This window comes from Chanodichthys erythropterus, chromosome 13 (assembly GCF_024489055.1).
Source record: "Chanodichthys erythropterus isolate Z2021 chromosome 13, ASM2448905v1, whole genome shotgun sequence".
NCBI lineage: Eukaryota > Metazoa > Chordata > Actinopteri > Cypriniformes > Xenocyprididae > Chanodichthys > Chanodichthys erythropterus.
The window spans coordinates 23,678,405-23,705,319 of record NC_090233.1 but is presented as its reverse complement, the minus strand read 5'-3'; the positions used below and the strand labels follow the sequence as shown (position 1 = coordinate 23,705,319).

General features: G+C 35.8%; 2 protein-coding genes across 4 annotated transcripts in view; both read left to right on the top strand.

The window, feature by feature from the left end:
* piwil2 (piwi-like RNA-mediated gene silencing 2) overlaps positions 1-2,655 on the top strand; it is a 28,334-nt gene extending 25,679 nt beyond the window's left edge. For both annotated transcript variants that reach the window (XM_067406133.1, XM_067406132.1), the window contains exons 19-22: positions 1,487-1,592; positions 1,707-1,960; positions 2,145-2,252; positions 2,357-2,655. In XM_067406133.1, the coding sequence (XP_067262234.1) occupies positions 1,487-1,592; positions 1,707-1,960; positions 2,145-2,252; positions 2,357-2,513 (625 nt within the window). In that variant the 3' untranslated portion in view covers positions 2,514-2,655. The remainder of the gene's footprint in view (positions 1-1,486; positions 1,593-1,706; positions 1,961-2,144; positions 2,253-2,356) is intronic.
* Positions 2,656-8,669: 6,014 nt separating this feature from the next.
* The window catches only part of slc39a14 (solute carrier family 39 member 14), a 28,208-nt gene continuing 9,962 nt past the window's right edge, over positions 8,670-26,915 (top strand). Inside the window, exons 1-4 of one of the 2 annotated variants that reach the window (XM_067405487.1) lie at positions 8,670-8,838; positions 16,049-16,343; positions 21,320-21,491; positions 26,436-26,605. In XM_067405487.1, the coding sequence (XP_067261588.1) occupies positions 16,074-16,343; positions 21,320-21,491; positions 26,436-26,605 (612 nt within the window). In that variant the 5' untranslated portion in view covers positions 8,670-8,838; positions 16,049-16,073. The remainder of the gene's footprint in view (positions 8,839-16,048; positions 16,344-21,319; positions 21,492-26,435; positions 26,606-26,915) is intronic. The other variant, XM_067405486.1, reaches the window with a different exon arrangement.

The window sequence follows — 26,915 nt, the reverse complement described above, 5'->3', positions numbered from 1 at the left end:
GTCTTCAGTGTCACATGATCCTTCAGAAATCATTTTAATATGATGATTTGCTGCTCAAGAAACATTTATTATTATCAATGTTAAAAACGGTTGTACTTGTACTTTTTTTCAGGATTCCTTGATGAATAGAAAGTTCAAAAGAACAGCATTTATCTGAAATACAAAGCTTTTGTAACATTATACACTACCGTTCAAAAGTTTGGGGTCAGTAAGAATTTTTATTTTTTTGAGAAGAATTTAAAGAAATATTTTTTTCAGCAAGGATGCATTAAATCGATCAAAAGTGACAGACAGATTATATTCAAAAGATTATATTTCAAATAAATGCTGTTCTTTTGAACTTTCTATTCTTCAAAGAATCCTGAAAAAAAAAATATTGTACACAAATATTTGTACATCTGTACACAATAAATGTTTGAATGATTTCTGAAGGATCATGTGACACTGAAGACTGGAGTAATGATGCTGAAAATTCAGCTTTGCCAACACGAGAATGAATTACATTTTCAAATAGAAAACAGTTATTTTAAATTGTAGTAATATTTCACAATATTACTGTTTTTACTGTATTTTAATTAAATAAATGCAGCCTTGGTGAGCAGACGAAACTTCTTTTAAAGACATTGAAAATCTTACCAATCCCAAACTTTTGAACGGTAGTGTATAAGAATTGTCACATGATCCTTGAGATATTAATATAATATTCTAATTTGATATTCAGGAAATATTCCTTATCGATGATGAAGACAGTTATGATTTTTTCAGGATTCATTGAGTATATAGTTAAAAAGAACAGCATTTATTTTAAATCTTTTGTATATTATAGTCTTTACTGTCGGATTATTGATGAAGAAAAAATGTAGGACGGGTTTAATGCTTTGGCTGCGATTTCGATTTTAAGATGTGGCCGTTGCACTCAAAAGTGGAGGCAGATGAACATGAGCTTTCAAGGTCGGGTTTAAGCAGACTAAATGATTGGAGAAGTCCTGCATAGATCACCAAAGAGAAGTCTGTTGTTTTCCCCAGAATATCCAGTTATGACATTTTGATTCAATTTCATGCCAACTTTAAGATATTGCCCCCATAATAAATTTGATGTAGTTAGCGTGTCAACTAACAGAAGTGTAGCTAACTACATTAACTACTTTGAGATCAAATCCATGTTAAAAAAACAAAAAAAAAAAAAACTTTTTTTGTAGTGTTTTTAAACTTTTATAATGGCATTCGTGTATTTTTATTTATTTATTTTTATGTACAGCACTTTGGTCAACCGAGGTTGTTTTTAAATGTGCTTTATAAATAATTGGAACTTGAACTACGAAACTGTAATTTGTCAAGCTACTCATGAATTTATATAGCTTCCCCAACAAATGCGTGTGAATATGGCAACCTTTTAATATGGGTGCAGAATTGAAAATGTGCTGCTTACATGCAGCAGATGTGAAATCTGTGAATCAGACCTAACCCTGGGTTTGTCCCGGTGTAGCATGCTGACCAAATGGTACTCCAGGGTTACCTTCCAAATGCCTCACGAGGAGATAATCAACGGCTTCAGAGTGTGTCTGCTGGCTGCCCTGCAGAAATACTATGAGGTAAAAAAACTTAATCATATAAAATATAGGCTCTACAACAACTGATAGCTGTAGCCTCATCAAAAGGGAGTCCGTCAAAGGCGAAAATTGATCATCCTACTATTTTATAAACAGGTGAACCACGCCTTTCCCGAGAAGATTGTCATCTATCGTGATGGTGTGTCAGATGGACAGCTGAAGACCGTGGAGCTTTACGAGATCCCTCAGATCCTGAAATGCTTCGAGACCATCCCAAACTACGAACCGAAGCTGGCTTTCATCGTGGTGCAGAAAAGAATCAGCACCACCCTGTACTCCTATGGATCAGACCACTTCGGCACCCCCTCGCCAGGAACCGTGCTGGATCACACGGTCACAAACAGAGACTGGTTGGTTTATAAGAGCTGAAGCTTGTGCTCCATGTCCAGACTAGGATTTTACAAACGACTTTAGCAGTGCCCTAGGATCCACAACTAGATGTGCAAAGCATTACAGAACTGAGATCTAGTCAAGAGCATTACCAGAAGGAATAACAATGTGGTATATGAATTGACACGTTTCTCTTCTCTTCAGGGTGGACTTCTACCTAATGGCACATTCGATTCGACAGGGTTGTGGCCTGCCCACTCATTACATAGCAGTGTACAACACTGCAAACCTCACCCCTGACCACTTGCAGAGGTAAGAAATTGGTTCTGGTTTACTGCTGTGTTATTTTAACTGAAGCTGTTCAGATGTTTCAACTCAAACACACACACATAAAATGAAATAAAAAATTTTCACAGGTTGACCTTCAAGATGTGCCACCTGTACTGGAACTGGCCCGGAACGATACGTGTTCCTGCACCTTGCAAGTACGCCCACAAACTGGCCTTCCTGTCTGGCCAGTACCTCCATTCAGAGCCTGCTATTCAGCTCTCAGAGAAACTGTTCTTTCTGTGAATGAGACCCGTTAAACATCTCAACTGGACCCCAGAGGGTGGTCCTCATCTTTGAATCTTCGAATTTTGTTCTTGGTTTTGTTTTATTAATGTTCTGTTCTAAGTACTGTTCAGAAAGTTCTTCGCGTGTAATCCATCCAAATAACATCCATCCAAGTGTTTTTTCTTTCTTTCTGTAACTCTTAGTTGTTCACTTTTGTGGAGCATTACAGAATAAAGTGCATGTCAATCTTTGTTTTTGTTCTTTGGTGTCTTTCTCATCAGTGATCGATGATATGAAATAATGCTCAGGTGTGTAGCATGGCAGAGCCAGGCTTTATTCTATATTACCAGATGATTGTTTCTTGGGTAAATGGAAATAATAATTTGGTAACTCTTTACAATAAGGTCTTATTTGTTAGCATTTGTTAATTACATTAATTTACATGAACTAGCAATACTTCTACATGCCATCTATTAATCTTAATGTTTGTTTGAACATTTCAGAAAAATATAAATCCTGCACACTACTAAAGTTTGCATTACAAAAAGTTAATATTAGTTAATGCACCGTGAACATATTTTTTTTTTACTCATAAAGAGACACTACACGAATTGACCTTTCGCCGGGAGTTTGATTGACAAGCGATCTAACCAATCAGAACGCCGCATCCGCCATTTTGTCCGACAAAGCAGCCAGTAGTTAGATTAACCGGCTCGGCGAAAGGCTAATTGGGTTCACGAGAACAAGACGAGTTTACAGGTGTATTTTAAATGTTTTAACTAATCTTGTAATGAATGTCATTTCAGTTGAACTCTCCGAGTATGAATTCTCATATGCGGTAAAAGACAACAATACTCAAGCGCTGTAAAAAGGTTTTGCCACAAACTCAACTGACTGGCTTATCTCCTGTATTATTTCAGTCTCTTCAGACCTTACTGTACATGATTTATGAGCTTCTACAACTTTTGACCTCCTAACAACTCCTTTCCACGAATTGATTATAGAAATAAAAACAGTATTAAAAATGAATAACACTTTTCCTTTTGTTCTTAAGGGAAAACATAATTAAAAATACCTTCTCATTCAAAGTGCAAATAGAGACCAAAATGTTTCTTTAAGTATGATACAGAGCTAAGAGATGTTTACAACTACGCAGCTAAGCCTAAAATAGCTTTCATATTGGAGGATATTTGCATGCATCAGAGAGCTTTCAATATGCGGGTTATTAAAATCGCTTTTGAATGTTGTGCAACGAATCCTCCGTCACGGTCTTGTCAGTCATCTCGTCACGTGAACAGTGAACTCTGACCGTCACCGTTTTTATTTCTATAAAAAGTTAACCACAGTGGAGATGTAACTTGGCATATCCTATCCTAATTTCACCCTCACACACTCCTTCATGACAATATCGCGAGACATCTTTTCACCCCAAACGAGAAATTGTCACATTTTAATCTCGCTAATAAAAAAATATATTGCTCATTTTTAGTTCATATTATTTATGAAATGCTAACAAGTGAGGCCTTATTGTTAAGTACCCATAATTATTTTCCTCTCTAAAAGACCAGAGAAACAAACTCAGTTCTATTTACTGTCAGATTTGTGTCTGGGCAGCTGACTCTCAACACAAGCACAACAAAAAGCTCTAAAATGCCACATAAACATCTCAAGACTTGCATTACTCAATTTCAGCATTTTACAAGTAGGCCTAAAAGGATGCATTGAGGACTAATGTATTGGAGAAGACTAAATTTAAAAATATGAAATGTCTACAAAAATAATCTACAATATGTCCCTGTAAATCTAAATTAAATTTGGGAATATGCAGAGCAATCTGTCTGGAAATTCAGATTGCATTAAGGGCTCAATGGAACATTATTTGTAATACTTGTTTCCACTAGATGTCAGTGTTTTCGTGATCACTAAACAAGAATATTGTAAACTAGCTAAAATCGATTCGCAAAAACTAGCAGAAGAATGTTTCACAGAACCGTTAAATAAAAAATAAATAAATAAATAAATCAAATCAACCATTACTGATATAAAAACCTTGAAATTTAAATGTTGATGTTGACTTTGTAGATAGAACCTCTTTGTTTTCTAAATAAAAAGTCCCAAAATGTACACAACAAACAACAACAACAAAAAAAAAAATTACAAAAGTTGTCACAGAATAAGAACTTAATTTTGGCAAAAATGTCAAGATAGAACCTTATAATTCTAAGTTGACGATAAACGTAGACGTTTTCACAGGACACTTTATGAACGAATATCCAGGTTGTTCGTATTTAAGAATTCCATTGGTTGTCGAACACTACAAGCCTCCAGAACCTTCTGCTCAGCAGAAGTTTCACCCAGATGTGTGAATGATGCCCATCATGTGTTGAAAAGTGTCAGGTGCCCCATGTATCCCAAATAGAGTACCAGAATCCCCCTGGGTTGTTCAAAGCCATTTCCTGTTCCTTGCAGGCAATCTAGCACCATCTGAACAAGGCTCCCAAAACACAGTTGGAGCTCTATTCAGCCAAAGACATACTGTAGACTATGTATGGAAATTAGTATAGGGCATGCAGGGGCGGACGGGAGAGTGGCCCTAGACTTTCTGGCATAAAGCGGCCCATCACACCCGGTCCGCAACACACCTCACCATAAAACCCACCAGCTCATTATGCACAGAGCATTTTTTTTTTTTACACCACTTTTTATAACAAAAATATAAATGCTATTTATACAGAAATATAAATTCTATTTTTTTATTATTATTATTATTAATATTAAATTCTTATTAACATTAATGAATGACTGGCATACTTCTTTATGTTATTATTTTTCTTTCCTGGTGCACATGGCAAATACAACCCGAACTCCGGAAATGTTGGGACGTTTTTTAGATTTGAATATAATGAAAACTAAAAGACTTTCAAATTACATGAGCCAATATTTAATTCACAATAGACCATAACATTACAAATGTTTAAATGGAGAAATTTTACACTTTTATCCTCTAAATGGGCTCATTTAAAATTTGATGCCTGCTACAGGTCTCAAAAAAGTTGGGACGGGGGCATGTTTACCATGGTGTAGCATCTCCTCTTCTTTTCAAAACAGAGTGAAGACATCGAGGTTATGAGTTTCTGGAGTTTTGGTGTTGAAATTTGGTCCCATTCTTGCCCATTAGGTTTCCAGCTGCTGAAGAGTTTGTGGTCGTCTTTGACATTTTTCTCTATAGGTGAAAGATCTGGACTGCAGGCAGGCCAATTCAGCACCCGGACTCTTCTACCACTAAGCCATGCTGTTGTAATAGCTGCACTATGTGGTTTTGCATTGTCCTGCTGAAATACACAAGGCCTTCCCTGAAATAGACATCGTCTGGTGGAGAGCATGTTGCTCTAAAACTTTTATATACCTTTCAGCATTCATCGTGCCTTCCAAAACAAGCTGCCCATACCATATGCACTTATCTACCCCCATACCATCAGAGATGCTGCCTTTTGAACTGAATGCTGATAACACACTGGAAGTTCTCCCTCCTCTTTAGCCCTGAGGCTAAATGTCAAACAAGAATGTCAAATTTGGACTTGTCTGACCATAGAACATTTTCCACTTTGAAACAGTCCATTTTAAATGAGCCTACAGGACCCTTCTGGACCATGTTCACATATGGCTTCCTTTTTGCATGGTAGAACTTTAGTTGGCATCTGCAGATGGCACGGCGGATTGTGTTTACCGACAGTGGTTTCTGGAAGTATTCCTGGGCCCATTTAGTAATGTCATTGACACAATCATGCCAATGAGTGATGCAGTGTCGTCTGAGGGCCCGAAGACCACGGGCATCCAATAAAAGTCTTCAGCTTTGTCCCTTACGCACAGAGATTTCTTCAGTTTCTCTGAATCTTTTGATGATGTTATGCACTGTAGATGATGAGATTTGCAAAGTCTTTGCAATTTGACGTTGAGGAACATTGTTTTTTAAGTATTCCACAATTATTTTATGCACTCTTTCACAGAGAGCCTCTGCCCATCTTTACTTCTGAGAGACTTCTGCCTCTCTAAGACATCCCTTTTATAGCTAATCATGTTACAGACCTGATATCAATTAACTTAATTAGTTGCTAGATGTTCTCTCAGCTGAATCTTTTCAAAATGTCTTGCTTTTTAAGCCATTTGTTGCCCCCGTGCCAACTTTTTTGAGACCTGTAGCAGGCATCAAATTTGAGCTCATTAGTGGATAAAAGTGTAAAATTTCTCCATTTAAACATTTGTAATGTTATGTTCTATTGTGAATAAAATATTGACTCATGTGATTTGAAAGTCTTTTAGTTTTCATTATATTCAAATTTAAAAAATGTCCCAACATTTCCAGAATTCGAGTTGTAATACATAATTTTGAAAAAAAAAAAAAAAAAAAAAAAAAAAATTAAAATCTCTTTTCCATACAGGGAAGTTTAACATCACTAAAGTATAATATACCATTAAAGTCTATACCAATGCTCTGGTATTGTCTAAGATTTAAAAAAAGGACTGTTTTATGGTGCCATATTATTTGTCCTTTCAGGAGCTTGACAACTGTCATTTTATGGAATAGAGGTCCAGTTGTGGAAAAGAGTGTAACAATTCTTATGTTTATGAAAAATACAGCCTATTAGAATGATTTCTGAAGGATCACTGGAGTAATGATGCTGAAAATTCAGCTTTCATCACAGGAATAAACTACATTTTACAATAAATCCACATAGAAAACAGCTATTTGACTGTATTTTCTATCAAAGTAGGCAATATTGCTGTATATTATTGTCTCGTCATGTTCAGCCACTTATCTTACCTCGTCAGTATGTATAATCAGAAGCAGATTTCACTTACTTCTTTAAAAAATACTTGGCAGAATCATTTTTAGAATTCTTTCTCAACATTGCCATAGAGTTGGTAACAAATATTTGACCAAAATGATGAAAATACGTTCTAAAGTTCTAAACTCACACCGTATTTAATAGGCTATACATAATATTACGTATTTTCAAATGTTGGGACACTTGCTCTCTTTGTGTTGTACAAGATTTAACCCTCTACAGCACAGCGTTGCCCTCAGGCAATGGAACGTTTTCTTAAGCATCTTTTCGTTGCCTCAGGGCAACGTTGTGTGATAAGGGGTACTTTTTGAGGATGTTTTGGACAATACCTAACATTGGCAATAATGTGTTATAAGAAGGGAAGATGCAGGATTCCTGGGTGCGCAGGAACACCCAAAGTGATATGCAAAAATTGCAACATACATTACATTACACATTACAAACCTATGCATGTATCAAATTCAATATATCGATAGTCTTTCAAGTGTTTTCCCTTTTTACTTTAATTATTTCTTGACTTTTCTTTTTTTTTTTTTAATGTGATTTTGCATTGCTCTCTGAGCTTTGTCTTATGATAATTTTCTCTGTGATTCTGCACCATTGCACAACAGGGCAACGAAAAAATATTTTGTGGTGGGGCGGGGTCAAAAAAAAATGTTTTAGCAATAAAATGTTCCCAAAAGAACCAAAAAAAGTTATGTGTGCAGTAGAGGGTTAAAACATAAAATACATAATAATACGTCTTTTCAAATAAATATGGGATACCTTCACTGACGTGTGTTGTTCAAGATTTAAAATATAAAATACATAACTTGTTTATGTAAATTCACAGCAAGTCTCCTCAAATAATCCGTTGCATTCTTGCCTTTAGGGATTTTAATTCAATGAAAATAAAAGACAATTCACTTTATTAGTTAATTATCAAAAACGTTCGACATCATGAAACGAAAACGCGAGATTCGCCACGTGCACGATCTGTGACCCATTTCCCCCCATGCATTAAAAATCGTCTTCTATCTAACTTCTAACTTCATCTAACTAACTAAACGGTATGAATGTTGAATTGCTCACGTATGATCACTATTCAAAGTATTAAAATATAACCAAAAACTCTCTCTCCGCTGTTTGGATGCTACTGGTGAATTCTTAATCATGAATAATAAATGTTGTTCCGAAGTTACTCTAATGGGAGATGCTTATCTAATTAATATTCAATGACTTTACGCTATGCGAACGTATCCGAAGGCTTGGGCTGCTGAATATTAAGTAGAATTCGGAAGTTCGCGGGGCGGCGCTCACTAGTGACGTCATCTCCCCCCGCCCTGTGTGTCAGTTCCACGCTGCTGTCTTGTGAATGGGTCAAGACTAAAAAAAAAAAACAAGAAAGCCGTTCGGCCTCTCGCTTTTAAACGGCTAGCCCTATGTCCCTCAGTACATTCTGGACCTTCAGAATACAGACCTGTCACGCGCCGACAGATCAAGAAATCTTAAATTTGGTGAGCGGCATCTTTTTTAATTTACGTTACTTGGCTATCTTGCTAACCATTAACCGCGTCAAGGAGGTTTGCTGCTTTTACTGAGACTCATCAGATCCGTGCGAGTATAAATCCTGTCATAGGCAATGCGTTATTAGCGTGATTAACGTACTTGTATTAATGGACGTGAGCGTGTCTGACGCTGAAACTAGACTGATGTTTGTTGATGGCCTGTTGTTAGCATAGATGATGTTTATCATGATACGCAGAAGTATGAGTATCGTGCCTTCATCAGTACTGTTTACTCTCATAATTTTAGGTCTTACATTGCCGTTTACTGGCCATGACCAACCACAAATCTGAGAGCCAGTGTTTGTGTTATTACTACTCCTGGTGATTATTATTATCATCTCTACACTATTATATTAGAGCAGGCAGTGTTACATCATGGTAAACAGGTCTATTTTGTTGTCTTAAATCGGTGAATCTAAAGGAATAGTTTTAAGAAAGTCTGTTAAGATTTTATTTTTGTTCTTCTGACATGGTGTATAGACATGAAGTGTGTTGTCTGCATATTTTATGGATTGTGAAGATTTACAGCTTGACTTGTCTATGCTGTGACGATAATGATAATAATGCAATACTTGTAATTTTTATTCTGTCCATTAACTGTTGAATTGTTAAGCATTATACTGTGTAATAATGTTTGTTAATGGCATTGCATGGGTCTTTTAAAGACGGCTATATAGAGATATATAGAGAATAAGATGGACAATGGCAATACAGTGCAGATATATAAAATAGTTTAATGGTGACAAATGAGTCTGAAACAAATGCTTAATTAATGAATATTTATTTAACATAATATTTTCTTTCAAAGTCACAAAAATATGAAAACAGAAACTATGCCTTTATCAATTGTTAAATTCTCCAAAATAATATCAAAATAACTGATAACGTTTGAAGCATTACTAATGCATTATTATGAAGTATATTATTATTATTATTATTATTAATACAGGTTTCCTGTTTTCACAGAACAAAATATTGTAATTATAATAAAGTTGGAAATGTTTGTAGTGAATATGATGTTTTTATTTTACAGCGAATAAACATTTTTTTCTCCTTAATTACTTTGTCACCTAGAAATTGCTCTTTTTGAGAGTCTATAAATGATTAAAAAAATGATTTTAAAAAGCTTAACTAGTATGGATAAATATGGAAATTAATTGGCCAAAAAGGTGTGGGATCCATGATAATAAAAATATTATATAAAATTTTTTAAATTAATAAATGATCTTGCTTTATATTAAAATGTAACCGAGACTGTGTACTTTTCTTGCTGTTCTTTGATATAAAAATAAAGATAACAGAAGTTACAGTAATCACCAGGGTTGATTACTCCTCTGACTATCGTCACTGACTAAAATCTTCTCACAAAATCCTTTGGGAGTTTGACAGGTTTGACGTATTGTGGAAAACAGCAGAACTGCTTGTTATCCATTTTTCCAGCTTAGTGGTTAGGCAAGGGTTTAATTAATGCTGGATGTTGATGCCTGTTTGTTGGTGGTAATTATTTTTGAGGATGCCCCCACTAGCTGAAGGGAAGTGCTCTCTGGCATTAGGTCGTTTTATTTAATGACAGGTCTGACGATTTAATTACAGTGGCTCAGTTAACCCCATTGTCTCCTGTATGAAGGGGCTTTGATCACCGAGGCCCTGGGCATTTGAAAAGTCTTGGACTGTATGTGTCAATTGAACCAGCTGTTTAGGACTAAAGAAGAACTTCTGTATAAAGTAGATGAGCAACAGGTAAAGTTGTTTTTTATCATTGCTTATGCATTCAAAATGTTGATGGACTTTGAATATGGGAGTTAGTGACTGTTCCAGAGATTTTAATATTTGCTCTGTCTTCGAATGATGCCAGAAGCTGTCAGCCTACAGAAAGATTGTAAGTCTTGCCAACAACAGCATTCAAGTTGTCAGCAGTCAGCAAATCTACATTAACAAAGTCATAGCTCTCAAATTCCTTATAACCTTGAAGACGGTTTATTCTGCAATAGAGTATGTGTTGCTGTAAGCCGTAACTTTCATTTCTGCACTACAACAAATTTTGATTGCATTGTGTGTCTAAAGCAATTTGGCTTTGTGTTACCAGAGTTTGAGAACAATCTTCTCAATAAGCCACATGTCCATTGGGACAAGTTATGCGGTAAAGTAAGCACATAATTCTTGGTGTATTCTAACCATAAAGATATAGTTGACCACAAAATTAAAATTCTGTCATCATTTACTCACCTTTGTCATTCCAAACCTGTATAACTTGTGGAACCCAAAAGAAAATATTTTGAAAATTGTCTCTTTTGTGTGCGTACATTGAAAGTCAGTGGGGACCAATGTTGTTTGGATCCCAGCGTTCTTCAACATATCTTCTTCTGTGACAGAATTTTCATTTTTGGTTGAACTGTCCCTTTAAAAATGAGGATATCTAAGCAGTAGTGATGTTTGGCTGTGCAAGCATTACCAAGTAAAAGTGGCAGTATTAAACAGCCAGCAGGCTTATGTGTAAGTGTAGCTGTAATGCTAATCCAACCCAGCACACTGTTACTTAAACTGCTTTTCTCATATTTGGCTGGATAGGGTTGTTTTTGGAGCAAAACGTATTATTGTACAGCTTGCTGTAAGGCATAGTACACAGCACGTCCTCTATGAACTTTGAAAAGCTTTTCCAGTGCTTTCCTCGGAGAGCTTTCCCTCTCTGTCACCTTTCCGTCAATTGTTTTCCCTGTTGTCTTTTCCCTGAAGTTTTGCATGTTCTTAGAGTGTCTGCTTGACAACAGGTGTATAGTTGTTGATAACAATCTCTCTTGTTTTTTCCCCTGAGTCATGCTATAAAACCTGCCACATCAGCAGAGTGAAGATGTCTATGTAGTGGAAAGGTTTGCTCTCTTTTCCACTAGTGTGCAGGTTAGTCTGCATTCCTAATCTGGAGAAATTTTCAGATGGAATGTGAATTTAAGAAGTCTCTGGTTTATTTAGGTCATTTTACATTTCTGCTGCCTTTTCTAGCTGAAATAACTACATTTCAAGATTTTAAGAATTCCATGAATTAATAATACAATAGTATTTTTTATTTTTATAAATTAAGATTAATGATAGAGTTAGCCATTGTTGAGAAATGCTGTTGAAACACACTTGTAGCCAGTCAAATGTAGGGGGTGTATCCACTCATGATGGAGGAGAAGAGAGAGAGTGAGCAAGAGAGACATTTGAAAAAAGATTGTAGAAAGAGAGATGGATGAGAGACATTACAAAAGAGAAAAGGTCAGAGGAATATCACAGGAAAAAGAAGGGTTATAATCAGGAGAGCTTTAAGACCCACATTAATATTAGAAAAGCTTCCCAGTGCTGGAGAGACCTAAGCAGGTAGGCCTGAATAGACCCTTTTACTGTTTGTAAAATACTGTTCAGTTTCTCACACAAACCGATCGTTTCGTGTCTTAGGACATCAATTTGTCATCACTAGCCTCAGGGTTTAATTTGGATTTGTCTGTGCATGTTTTTAAAAATTTAAAAATGTGTTCTACTGAAGAAACAAAGTCACCTACATCTTGGATGCCCTGGGGGTAAGCAGATAAACATCAAATTTTAATTTTTGGGTGATCTATCCCTTTTAACTAACGAATTGAACCTTATTGTACAACTTCTATTTTTAAGATAGAAGAAAACAAAAACAAGGACTCTTATCAGAAATGGTATTACAGGGTAATACCACTGTAAATTTAAAACGGTCCTTCTAAAAGTCCTGCTATTTTTCATGGATTTTCACAAAACGTAACAGGTATGTAGAAACACATGACTTTTAGCCTATATTGGGAAGAATGAACTAGCCTTAATGTTTTCCTTAAGTTATTTTGGTGTTTATCTACTTGGATTTAAATTGATGACAGTTGTTTTTATCTAAAATATTTATATCAATTCATTTACATTTCAATCCATGTTAAATGCACTGTGTCTTACCACAAATCTTTTGGAAATGAGCAATCACAGACATACCATGCTAGTTCTAATGATGATAATAAACTATCATTATTATTATTATTATTGTTATTATTTTTGTAACGCAGATGTAATAGCTACTTCACTTCAGACTGAATACCAGACATTCTTCTTTATGAATCTGTCTCCTGAAATAGCAGCAGTCCACAAGGATCTCTTCAGACAGGGTCATCATAACCCCCTGCCATTATCTGAGATACAATGCTGCTGGAAATCATATCAGTGCAGTGTGACAGTGTTGTTATGTGACTGCTTGGTCCAATATAAATGCTGGTTTTAGGTGGGCTAAAGATTTACTTTTGTAAATTTTTGAATTTATTTATTTTATTTTTGCTGATCCCGAAAAATGATCCGAATCCGTGACTCCAAAACCGTAATATGATCCGAACTGTGTTTTGTGGTCCGTTGCACCACTAATCAAAGGTGTGTGCTGTACTACAGAAGCCCACCTTGCTTTTTGAAGGCCCTCATAAATTATCAATAAGTCATCGAGGATCACATTTCATCTGTCTCTCTAACTCATGTGCATAAGCATAGTCGGCATACCACAACCGACATCAGCATGGCGTGGTTAACCTCTCCTTCACACCCCCTGCTGTTTTTGATAAAAATTCTCTTGCACTTTTACACCCACAAAGTAATTTATACCCTGGATTACGCATCATGCTGAAGAATCAGTATTTTACCAGATACATTTCATGAAATAAAATTAAAAAGCTATTAGTTTCTTCCTCAAATTGACTTGATGGCAAGCAATCAGTATTGTAAAACAGGTTTTACTTCTCTTTCACAAGCACATTTTTGTTTTGACTGATCTTTGAAGATGCTCTGTCTTTGCTCTCTCTGTTTTGGCTCCACAGTCAGCCAAGGATCTGGCCAGTTATGGTTAAGCAAACTTGGTCATGGCTGATTTTCTAGGGCCATTTCTGGCACTTCATTAGTACATTCAGTCTTTTTGACCCAGATTAACCGTGGTGCAGACGAGTCATGGGCCACGTACACACAAGATTCAGAAGTGACAACTGTATTTAAACACTGGAGTGAATACCCTAAATAATTGTTTTTTTTTTTCTTTTTTTTTTTTTCTGTAATATTACCAAAGTAGTATTACAATGACCAAAGACTCTAGGGGTGTAACAATATGTTGTCATAATCTGTAATGTGTATAGTTCACCAAAAATGAAAATTACTGTGAGGAGAAAAAAAGTTTGCAGAGTTTTAGTGTCAGTTCTACATTGAATTACTGATATATAATGTTGAATGTAATGTACGATAATGCAATGGGGGAATATTTGTGGGTCCTGATAATGCCAGTAAAAAGTGGCCTACGTTATTTTAAATATATAGTCAGTGACAGAGTGCAAGCATGTTCATCTAAAATCTGTAATTTTTTATTCTGGTGTCACCATTGTCATATGCATTGGGTTACCAGTCCCAAGTCCAAGCCTATTAATTTCCACCCCAATGTAATACCAAATTTAGCCTTTTAAAACTGTACATTTTTTTTTAACCCTTTACCAAATGTCTTGGAGTATTGCAATAATATCGTATCATGAGTTCAGTATCATGTTATTTATCGAATTGTGACATGAGGGTATCGTTATACCCCTAAAAGTCTCGTTATGTTTAGCAGTTTCACCAAACCTCAATTGACAAGTCATTGGCCACTGTAATCAAAATGTAACAAAAATATACCTTTTCAAAAGAAAAGATGTTTTGTTAGAGCTTTTGTAGCAAGGGCATCTTGCGTTACTACTTGTGATGTCATGAGGTTGGTTGTCTTGCCTGAGTTAAACAGATACAACGGTAAGAGACAGTTAAAGACAGACGGTGAATGATGGAAACTGGAAAGATACATGGCATCAGAAGACAAAAGGGAGGCATTGCTACTGGATGTAAAAATGAGTTTTACAAAGGATGAAGGAGTCAAATTTCCAACGGAGACTGCTTCGCTTCCCAATACACATTCAGACACACGTCCCACTGCCTCAAGTTTTCCATAGTTATTCCATAGTTGGCCAAAATGACTGTCAGAGATTAAAATGAACCATGACCATTATAAAAAACCCCTTTGTCATTCCACAACATCCAGAGATCAAAGCTGATGTAAAGCGCAAAATAAATATTTCTTTCCTTGATTCCACATTTACCAATCAGGACTAATACATCAGATAAACGTTATCCCCAATTGCATCATCTTCCTTGCATCATCTTTTTTTGATAATTTTGCATTTTGTACAATAAAGTTTTTCACCAACTTTAAAGTCCTGACTTTGTTCACCTATATTTATTTATTTTTATATCATCCCTCTATTTGTCAACTACTTGGTGACAGATATCTCTAGTAACGATTACAGCAACTAGTAAAAACAGAATAATCAAAGACTAAATTCGAAACTATATACATTAATAAAAATATATTGGTTAATAATAATGTACAGTTTGATTTTATTACTTTTATTGTTTTATTTTTGATATATAATATATAATTTTTTTTTTTTTTTATTAAAATGGAAATCCATTTACTAAACAATGTCAACTTGACTGACTGCTTAATTTCCACGTCATTAATAACAACTCGTTGTTGAGTTCAGTTTTCTTCACATTTTCAGTGGTAATGACTGATTTGAGTTTACTCTGCGGCTCCCCCTCCTCCTATAACAGTAACCCTTGGGACCTGTTTTCAGAAGGGGCCCCTTTGGGGCCAATTATCCAGTGTTTGTGACTCGCATGTTATGAGTTTATTCATTTACAACTGGACTTTGTTTTTCGCAGTCTGAATAGATCTGGTACCTTGGTTAGTTGGTTTATATTCTGAATTAGCTTATATATTAACTTTCGTTTGTTTGATTCATTCATTTCAGAGTCAGACAGTATATTGAGGTTACAGTAAATTATAAATAGTGTTACTAGATTTTATCTATCAGGAATGAATTGAAACATTGAAACAAAAAAAACAAACACGTTAAACAATACCTAAACTTTTTTTTTTTAATAATGTACACCTGTAAAAGTTTATATAGAAAGTAAATCATGTCAATTTTGATTTCACACACTTTAAAGATTGCTGTATAAAGATGATATGGGTTGAAAGATAAACTTCATGAAGTAATTCTTATGCATTTACCTAATTTTCTCATCTCTTTTCCCCTCTTTCTACATGTCTACGCAGTGCTCACCGTGTTGCTGGTAGAGTCATGACCCTGAGACAAGCCAATGGCTGCAAACAGCTGACCTTGACCATTAGTCTGACCCTGACTCTAGGCCTGCTGCAATGGCCAATAGGAGATGTTAGTGGTCAGGATGGACCGTCTCCTGCTCAAGTCCTTCAGGAGCTGCTGACACGTTATGGTGATAACACCAGCATCTCTGTCCCTCAGCTCCGATCGCTCCTCATGCGGTTAAATGGAGGGCAGAGTGGAGAACATGACGCACAAACACAGCCCACCAAAACCAATGTATCTAAGGTGAGTCAAAAAGGTTACGGAAAATTTTGTGCTTGTTTCCCAGAGAGCGTTTTCACATGTCTAACTGGCTGTTGGAACTTTAGTGCCTCTGATTGGTTGCTTGTTGCACAAACAAATACATGCATATTTTGTTCAATGTACAATGGCTTCACTTATATGTGTGTATTTGAATATGAAAATTCCTGATTCTAACCCTCTTTATGGCAAGTTTATATTCTTATTTGCTGATCTAAAAAGTGCTGTTTTCCTGCTTTGGTTCACATGCTTCGGTTTGCAAGGGATGTTTTAAATACTTTTAAAGCTCAGTGTCAGCCCTGATTCAATGCTAACTCATGAGAGTTTGATCTTCTCAGGGTTCTTTATAAGACATGACAGAGGTCTAATCTTCTGCCACACCAACTGCCACAACACCAGTCACTGAACTGTTAGGTCAGGTGTTATTGCACAGAGTAGCCCTCACTGCTTTTCATCTATCTATCTATCTATCTATCTATCTATCTATCTATCTATCTATCTATCTATCTATCTATCTATCTATCTATCTATCTATCTATCTATCTATCTATCTATCTATCTATCTATCTATCTATCTATCTATCTATCTATCTATCTATCTATCTAATTAGGGCTGACTGATATATTGCATGCGATTGTACAAGAGGATGTGGTGCTGGTCCTTCAAGAGTCACTCAATCTGTCTGTCTATAAAGTCGATCTAATTAGGGCTGACTGATATATTGCATGCGATTGTACAAGAGGATGTGGTGCTGGTCCTTCAAGAGTCACTCAATCTGTCTGTCTATAAAGCCTATAAAATGTCTTCATGTATTTTATTACGTTTGAGCTTGTGATTCTTATTATGTGGGGGTAATTTTTTAGGATTCTTTAGCTAACCTAAGTCTCTGAGATCCTGAAATCTTGCACTTCTGGAGACTCCAGGTAGGTTGCAATTCTGGAAAATGGTGGCACTGGAGACTAAAGGGTTCCTGATGGTTTCACACATAATTATTCACATTAATTGTTAATTATTTTGCAGTTAACATGTGTCTTTTCTTCTCCACCTGTTTTTGTCTGACACTGCTGACCCAATGAGCGTTTTGCTCTCCATTGGTCATGCCTGAACTTACTAGAATGCAGTTAGTATTGCTTCCTTCTCATGAGCATTTAATAATTTTTGACTTTTCAGTCTGAGTTAAATGTCTTTTTTTTGGCTCATTTTACCTGTAATAGAAAAGCTGTATAATTATTAAAACACCTCAATATAAGGCTTTTTTCATTTCCAGCCTTCATGAACACACACACACACACACACACACACACACACACACACACACACACACACACACACACACACACACACACACACACACACACACACACACACACACACACACACACACACACACACACACACACACACACACACACACACATATATATATTTATCTTTGATTTGGCATTTATATACTTGCATCATTAAGTGTTTTATCAGAGGTGTTATCTCTTGTGCCACCTCTCAAATTGTAAGTTAGCCAAGAGTAACATATTGTACTGTTGTATCAGTTTGTCTACACTGATAATAGGCTATATTGAGCTGTCATTAATTTTCTACTTAACAGATAGCATGTGTTGTTAAAGGACTAAATGTGTAACTTTTACAAGGATCACAAGTGGAATATCTACACTATGTGCACATTTTTTTTTTCTCCTTCCTTGAAGGAAGAATTGTCCAATATTGAGTTTATTCAATACATTAATATAGCAATACAATGCTTCCTGGTTTGGTTTTTAATGCATTTTTGTCAGCTAAATAGCTGTGACCTTAATTGATCTTGTTCTGACCTTTTATTAAATTAAAAGGGGTCCTATTATGCTTTTTTTTTTTTTTTTTTTTTTTTACATTTTCATCTTACTTTTTGAGCATGAAAAAGGTCTGCAAAGCTATGAAGCCACTCAAAGTGACAAAGTCACTCCAAAGGGAGTTAATCTCTATATCAATTTCTGAACTACCTGAAATACTTTGATTGTAGTCTTGAGTATTTTTTTTTTTTTGCAAGAAAGTAAACGTCACAGTATTCCCGCCCAAGGCATGTTCAAAAACAGGGGTCGAGGCCTTGTTGTGTTGTGTTAATAGAGTATTAAAACTCGTGGTTATAGTAACTATAGGTTATAGTTGACGTGATAAATGTTTATATCCAAAACACGTTGGCCACAATTATTGGCACCCTTTTATTCAATAGTTTTTGCATTTTGCCAAGAAAACAGTTCTGAGTCATCTCCTATAATGATGAGTTTGGAGAACACCTGACAAGAGATCAGAGACCCTTCCTCCATACAGAATCTCCAGATCCTTCAGATTCCAGCTCCATGTTGGTGCTTCTTCTCTTCAGTTCACTCCACTCATTTTCTTTAGGGTTGTTACGACCCTCTATTTGTACCAAGTACAAGTATATAAAAAGTGTAACATGTTAATGTTGAAATTAAATAATGAGAAAAAAATAAAAAATAAATAAATAACCGGGTTCAGTTACGCTACTGAAAACTTGTGTGGTGAGATGAATCAGACAGAGACGGATTAGAGATAGAACTTTTTCTTTAGTATCTTATTGAGGAAAAACAAGACAGTGAACTCAGAAACAAATATTTACAAAAAAATATATATATACAAATAATAAACCAAACACTGAACACAGGAGGGAGGGAAAAAGAGCGCCGCTAAAATCAAAGAAATAAACAAAACCAAACGTATGCTAACTTACCCCATTTAACATACTAATCTAACAAAGAAAATAAAGCATCAAAATAATACCAATCGTCAACTAAACTACACTAACTAGCAAACATAAGTACAAGGGGTAGCGTCCGCTCCTTACCTGGTGTGTATAAACAAACTCAAACTAAGGTGTTGCATTGTGTAAGTCACGTGACATGCTAGCTACCTCTCCTCTCCGAGTCCGGGAAAAATCTTTGGAATGAAATCAACTCATTACCAAAGTGAACGCCATAAGTTTTCCAAGATTGCACACAAAAGGAAAAACAAACTAATAAATCAGGATCGCTAATAACAGACAGCAAGTCACAACGAGAGAAGTCACGCGCCTCTCCTCTCGCCACTTCCGGAACTTTATACCAGGCAGGCGAGTTCAGATTGTTGTTTAGGAGGAAGGTGCCGACTCATTGAAGGATGTGATGATGATGATTGACATACCAGTCAACCAATTGCGAACCTAAGAGTTATGACAGTGAAGAAAAGAAAAAGGAGACCAACCAAAACACAACAACCAAAATACAATCGCAGACGTAACAAGGGTTCAGGTCAGGGAACTGGGAAGACCATGGCAGAAGCTTCATTTTGTGCTCAGTGACACATTTTTGTGTTGGTTTTGATGTTTGTTTTGGATCATTGTCCTAATGGAAGATCCAACCACAGTCCATTATAAGATTTCGAGCAGAAGCGGTCAGGTTTTGATTTTTTTTATATGTTGAAATTTGGTAGAATCCATGATGCCATATATCTGAACAAGATGTCCAGGACTTCCAGCAGAAAAATAGGCCCACAACATTAAAGATCCAGCAGTATATTTAACCATGGGCATGGGGTACTTTTTATCCATGTGTGCACCAAACCCATCTGGTGGGTTTGCTGCCAAAAAGCTTTTTTTTTTAAGTTTCATCTGACCGTAGAAGCCGGTCCTGTTTGAAGTTCTAATCATGTCTGACAACTGAATATGCTGGAGATTGTTTCTGGATGAGAGCAGAGGATTTTTCTTGAAACCCTGCCGAACAACTTGTGGGGATGTAGGTGCTGTTTGATATTTGCAATTCTCCAGCTGTGATCCTTAGAGAGTCTTTGGCCACTCAAACTTTCCTCCTCACCGCACATTAGGACGATTTAGACACATGTCCTCTTCCAGGCAGATTTATAACATCTTTAGTTGGTTGGAACTTAATTATTACCCTGATAGTGGAAATGGGTATTTTTAATGCTTTAGCTATTTTCTTACAGCCACTTTCTATATTGTGAAGCTCAGCAATCTTTTGATGCACATCAGAACTATATTCTTTGGTTTTACTCATTGTGATGAATGATTAAAGGAATTTGGCCTTTGTGTTTCCTCATGTTTGACTTCCTGTTCCACAGGAGTATATGTCTGGACAATTTCATGTTTATGATCACCCTGGTGTGCTAAAAAAATGTAAATATGAATGGCAATATACTTCAGAGATATTTTACTCATAAAAAATCTAGGGGTGCTAATAATTATTGCCAAAATGTTTTGGAGAAAAACATTTATTTCATAATGTGATGACTTTCTCCCCACTTTCGATTCTTTTCCTTCAATGAAAGGTTCGATTTTTACTCATTTTATGAATTAAAGATCAAAAGGATAAACAACGCAGATTTATTTTTACAGTCTTCTTTGATCATATTTACCATGTGAAAAATAATGTTGTTGTTTTTTTTTTTTTTTTAGTAGACCCCAAAAACAAGTCTTTGAAAAAGAGCATAATAAGTCCCATTTAATGAATTATACATTTAATGACTTATTTTTGTAAATATTCTCTTCAAAAATATATACCAAATTTTAATTTAATTGTCATGAGAGAATATGTACTTTTTATTTTTTTCGTTGTATCATATTTTGATCTCATATTTCTGTTCATGATCTCATGTTTAAAACAATTTCCACTTCATAGTATGAAGGTTTTTGTAAACACAGCTTAGGAAGTGTATGTTTTTCTCTTCTTTTCGCTTTCACAAAAGTAATTATAAGTTATGTCTTAAACATTTTTGAGCCGTAATCCTGATATTTATCTCAGTATGACCTTGAAATGTTGCATTCTTTGACCTCAAGGTCAAGTCTTTGGTTTCTATCTTGTGCTGCAACAGCTCCAGCAAAAACTCTCAGTGCTGTAATTCAAGCTTCTCCTCTGTGATCAGTAATTGAAACCTCTGTCCTGTCCTCTGCTCTCAGTGCTTGGCTGCAGACACTCTGGCAGCGTATGGGATGAGCGAACAGTCTCGTATAGATGAACGAGGCCTGCAAGAGATCTGCCCAACCATGATACAGCAGCTGGACTCCCAAGCATGCAAGACCCAACAGGACCAAGAGTCCGAGACCAGCCCCAGACCCACTGACGCTGAGGGTAAGACTGACTATCCATTGAGAGACTATGGATAATATTATTGATGTCTAATTTTTATTATCAGTTTTTAATCATAATACAATACATGGCCAAAGGTATATGTACACCCCCATTTGACTGTTTTAGCTATACCTTTTAGTAACAAATAAGTAAAAACAATCACACAGGTGTGCAGTCTCCTTAAACAAACACTTAAATAGGATATGCACAATAAAGTCAATTTATTGACCATTTTAAAATTGTTCAAGAATCACATATTTGTGTTGCGTTCAGGTGTCAACATATTTTGGTCAAGTATCAAGGGTAATATGTGGCTTCTAATTGCTTTGCCTTGTGATATTTTTGCACACTGTAAATGCCATGACACTTATTAACAGTTCTTGTAATGTTTTCTTTAAAATGGCATGTGCTGCACGTCCTCAGGTGACGCTGTGTGTTAAACTTTATCAATATAGATAAAGAGCAACATCTTGGCGTATTTATAGCAGACTAGTCTAGTTCATATCTGTTGTACACCATAGATAATCTTTGACTTGGCCATCAAATTAGGCTTCTAGGAAAAATACAGTGAATCAGCTGGTTTTCTTTGAAATCTGACTGAGAGGGTCGGAAAAGTGCAGGTGTTCTCGTGTTGAGCCTTGATCTCCTGTTAAAATGATAGGAATAGTCAACTCTTTGAACACCTGAAAAACATAGAAATGTTAATGATTTAGGAAACAAAATCAAAGTAACTTGCATTTATTTATTTATTTTTAAAGAAAGATCGCTATACAATACAGTTCAAAAGTTTGACAATTAAATGTTACAATGTGAAATTACTGTTTGTTTGTTTTTTTATTTATTTGAATATATTTATTCCTGTGATGGCAAAGCTGAATTTTCAGCAGCCATTCCATCAGTCTTTAGTGTCATTCAGAAATCATTCTAATATGATGATTTTGTGCTCAAGATGCATTCCTTGTTATCATCATCATTATAAAAATATATAAATATATATTGTGCTGCTTAATATTTTTTGTTGAAATCATGAGTATTTCAACCCCCAACCAAAAAAAAAAATTACTGAATGGTACTTTTGAATGGTAGTGTGTTTAAAATAAATAAACACAAAAACATTTTGAAACCCTTTCAACTTTATTAGATCATGCTTATATAGGTAATGTGATGAAATAGGGTCATTCTTTGTCAACTCAGCCCGAGGTCCCCTATAGAAATTTTGATTTTGATAAAATAAATAAATAAATAAATTAATTAATTAATAAATAAAAAAAAATAAATAATAAGAAATAAATAAAGAAATAAACCAAAATGCTGTGGATGTAAATGCTATGAATATTTACTGAGTAATCCACTATTTTGTAGAGGGGGGTCAAAATGACTATTTTGATCTGAGATTTGAAGCCAAATTACAGGGGAAGCAATTTAATCATTTCATTTTTACACAGAGATTAGTAGGTCCTTGTTGCATTATGTGCCAAATCTGCAAGACTTTAATTCATCTTCGGAACACAAATTAAGATATTTTTGAAGCAATCAGCGCTTACAGGTTCTAGGTCAGAACGCCGACTCATTATTGGCTGGCTCCTGCGTCAGCATCACACGCATGCATCATGCTGCTCACATGTACAGCGTTGGCCAATACTGAGTCCGCGTTCTGACGTAGAACATGGAAGCACTGAACAGAAATAGTGTAGAAGAATGACAGGGAGAGAAGATATTGTTGAATAAAGTCCTTGCGCACAAAATGTATTCTCGTCGCTTCATAACATTGAGGTTGAACAACTGTAGTCATGTGGACTATTTTAACATTGTCTTTAGTACAGTTCTGGACCTTGAATGTGGTAATTTCATTGCTTTCTATGGGGGATAAAAAAAAACCTCTCGGATGTCATCAAAATATCTTAATTTGTATTCTGAAGATGAACCAAGGTCTTATGGGTGTGGAACAACATGAGGGTGAGTAGTTAATGACAGAAATGTTATTTTTGGATGAACTAACCCTTTAATATCCTGTTAGATTTGGGTTCTTAACAGACTTCTGTTTTTGGTATCTTCATTTTTAAGGCCCAGCAGAGTCACATGCAGTGGCTTAAGTGCCCAAATACTTTTGGGGTCACTGTGTATATAGGTATAAATAGAATGTAGGCATTTATGTGCTGGCATTTTAGACAATTTGGAAGAATGTTTTCTTGTCTTATCAAAATAAGATCTCTTGACTTTTAAAATGGCTAAGCTTGTATATTTCAGATGCCAGCAACATCTGGATTCAATCACAGTACTCTGGCCAGACAGGAGCATTGAAGGGAGTCTGTGAGTTTAGAGAGTCTTTCAAAAGCTGAACTGAAATATCCCTTGTGTAGGCGACAGATATAAAAAGTCAAGACAGGGAGAGTTCAGAGAATTTCATGGGCGTGTGTGAAGCCTGCTGGGACATTTCAGGAGAGAAAGTCATAGAGATGGAGAACAGGAAACAATTTCACATGTACTCTATAATCTGTGATTTGTTATTTTTACAAACATTTCAAATCTGTGCAGTTTTTCGTATTCACCATAAGCTAAATTAAACCATGTCTATAACAGAAAGATTTAATTTAATTTATTGAAATTCTTGTTTTTAATCAGCCTGCATGTGATTCTTTGTGACTGAACGTGTTCAACATCTGTGTGCCGTATTTTCTGGCTCAGTGATATTTCCTGTCACCTCCTGCTGTTCTTTATCTGATAAACAAGGCACTTCTGGGTTTTGGCATTTCTTGTGCATCCTGGCAGCGGCAGAGGAAATGGAAGATGTCGCAGTGTCACTTCCCACCGGGATTTCAAGTGATAAGGAAAGAGAGAAATGTGTTCTTTTAGAGATGAAGTCTTGTAGCATCTTATTTTAATGCAGTCTATCCCATTCAGTCCTTAACAAAAAGTTCTGTACTAGCACCACGGTACAGTGACGGTGATGCCTTTTGTACTGCGTATTACTATGTTCATGTACCAAATAATTCCATGGTATCTCTGGTGGTTTGGGGCATGAATTGATCAGAAAAGAGAAGGGAATAGGATTAAGACAGGGTGCCAGACCCAAACCAGGATCATTTGCATAAGCGCCACAGCTCAGTGTGCATAAAATGTAAAGTAGCATGTGCCAAAACTTCAAAAAGATTGCATTTTTTTTATTTATTTTTATTAGATTTTTTGTTTTTTGGTTCTGTCTCACCCTTCCCTAAGCAGATTATGGGAAGACTGAGGTGTTCACTTGGAGTCCCAAAATGAAAAAGAAAAGAAAAAAGAAAGAAAAGAAAGTTTAAACTAGTACATAAAAAAAATACATTCATGTACAAATTTAAACATAAAAAAAAGTTTAAACAGTTTAAAATTAATTTTGTTCCTTATAAAAGCCAGATTGTTGAATGTGTTTACAATAAACAACTTAAAACGACAGTTCACCCCAAAAATGAAAATTCTGTCATAATTTACTCACCTTTACAGATTCAAAACGGTATGTCTGTCGAATCGATAAGAAGATATTCTAAAGAACTTCAGTGTTCAAACAACATTGGCCCCCATTGACTTTCGTTGTATGGACAAATACTACAGTAATATATTACTATTGTAAAACTGCTCTGTAAAACAAATGTAATTGAAAAATTTATATTTCATCAGTATATCCTTTTTTATTTACAGTAGTAAAATTTTTAATATCTTGACTTGCAAGAGTTAAACTCTCAAGCTTTTATTTTGGCAGAAAACTGTAGGGAGACTAAGTTTTTGTGACTACAGGTTTACAAACCCTTCACATTACAAGTCTAGTGAAATCCTGTAATCATCGGTCCACAGAAATGTTAGAAATTATGTAACTGTGAAAACAAAGCATAACTGGCACTCATCACAAACTTTTGCAATGTGATAAGTACACTAAGCCATATCATACTATTGATTTTAGTTTGATTGACATACAGTATGCTTTGCCAAAGCAATGTCACAAAAAACCCGGGTTTTCGGTTATTTTGAAACTGGTGTGAAAGATTAGATGGGCTGCCACAGTCTAGGTAAATAAAATTTTTGGGTGAAATATTTCTTTAAATAACTTTGAAAACCGCCTAACTTGATATTTACATGCACAAACCGATTATGATTAATAAACTGACAGTATGTAAGAAAATTTAAATGCTTAAACTGTGTGCTTTATCGTATCGGATCATAGCGTAGGGCAAAAACCCAATTCTCTGACCTCTTCACGATTTGACATCATAACCATAGTAAATCCAAACGATTTCAAGTCTCATGTAAACATGGCTTTCTTACGTTTTTTGGGTTTTCATAGTGAGATTATGTCTGATGTATCTGTGTATTGCTTTACAATAAACATTGTCCCAAAGGTGCTTTACAGAAATAATAAAGATGAAAGACAAATAGTGCGTTGTAACAGTGTGTGGGAAAAAACTCCCTAAGACGTTAAAGTAGGTGAGAAAGTAACCAGTTATCATTGTTTTATGTAAACGCACCCAGTGACTCCCTTTTTTTTTTTTTAACTGAAGGTTATGAGTCCATGTTACTGCTGTTATATGAAAGAAAGAGATTTCCTAAATGCATCAGTGTTTTTATGAATGATTTACTTCTTCTCTAGGTAAAGTGCTGACAGCTGTTCTCAACAAATGCAGCTCTGTGGTTTTGGAGAAAGCCAGCTGATATATGATCTGTACACAAACACGCACCTGCCACGATCCACTCCCACATAATGACATTCTCTCTCATACCGCACATGTGTCCATTCAGTGATGTATTGTGTGATGGATATCTTGTATTTCTAGGAATTCCAGTCTGACTGGGTGACAGAGTAGTGCTGCCAGACTGAAATATATGCCATAATCCACGCTCACACAGAAGCTGTGGGATGTGTCTGCTGGGGTGTAATGTCATGTAATTAAAAGGTGTATGTATGTGTGTGTCCTGCAGTGTGGGGTTACTCAGTTTTGAGTGTGACTCTGGTTAGTGTGTTCGCTTTGACCAGTGTTTTAGTGGTGCCCCTGATGAGGACACGGTTCATGCGCAGAACTCTCATCTATTTCATCGCACTCTCCATCGGAACGTTGTTCTCCACCGCCATCCTGCAGCTCCTGCCTGAGGTTCAGTATCCATCCACCCATTTCCTCCCAAACACACCAAATCAACCGCGGATCAAGATTAATCTCAGAGGGGTGTCTGGAATTGTCGCCTTTTTCCTTCTTTCCTCCTTCACACAATGTTTTCTTCCTTTCAAACACAACAAAACTCCCCAAACCACAGTAAAGACACATCTTTGTCTGGTGATTTCCTCTTCTTGAAGCTCTTCCTCTCCAGTTGCCTTTATTTCTTCCATGATTGTTCTGTTGGTACATTTTTTAGGACCATAAAAGCTGTTAACTTTCGTTCAAGGTCTGTCTAACTCACTTTAGC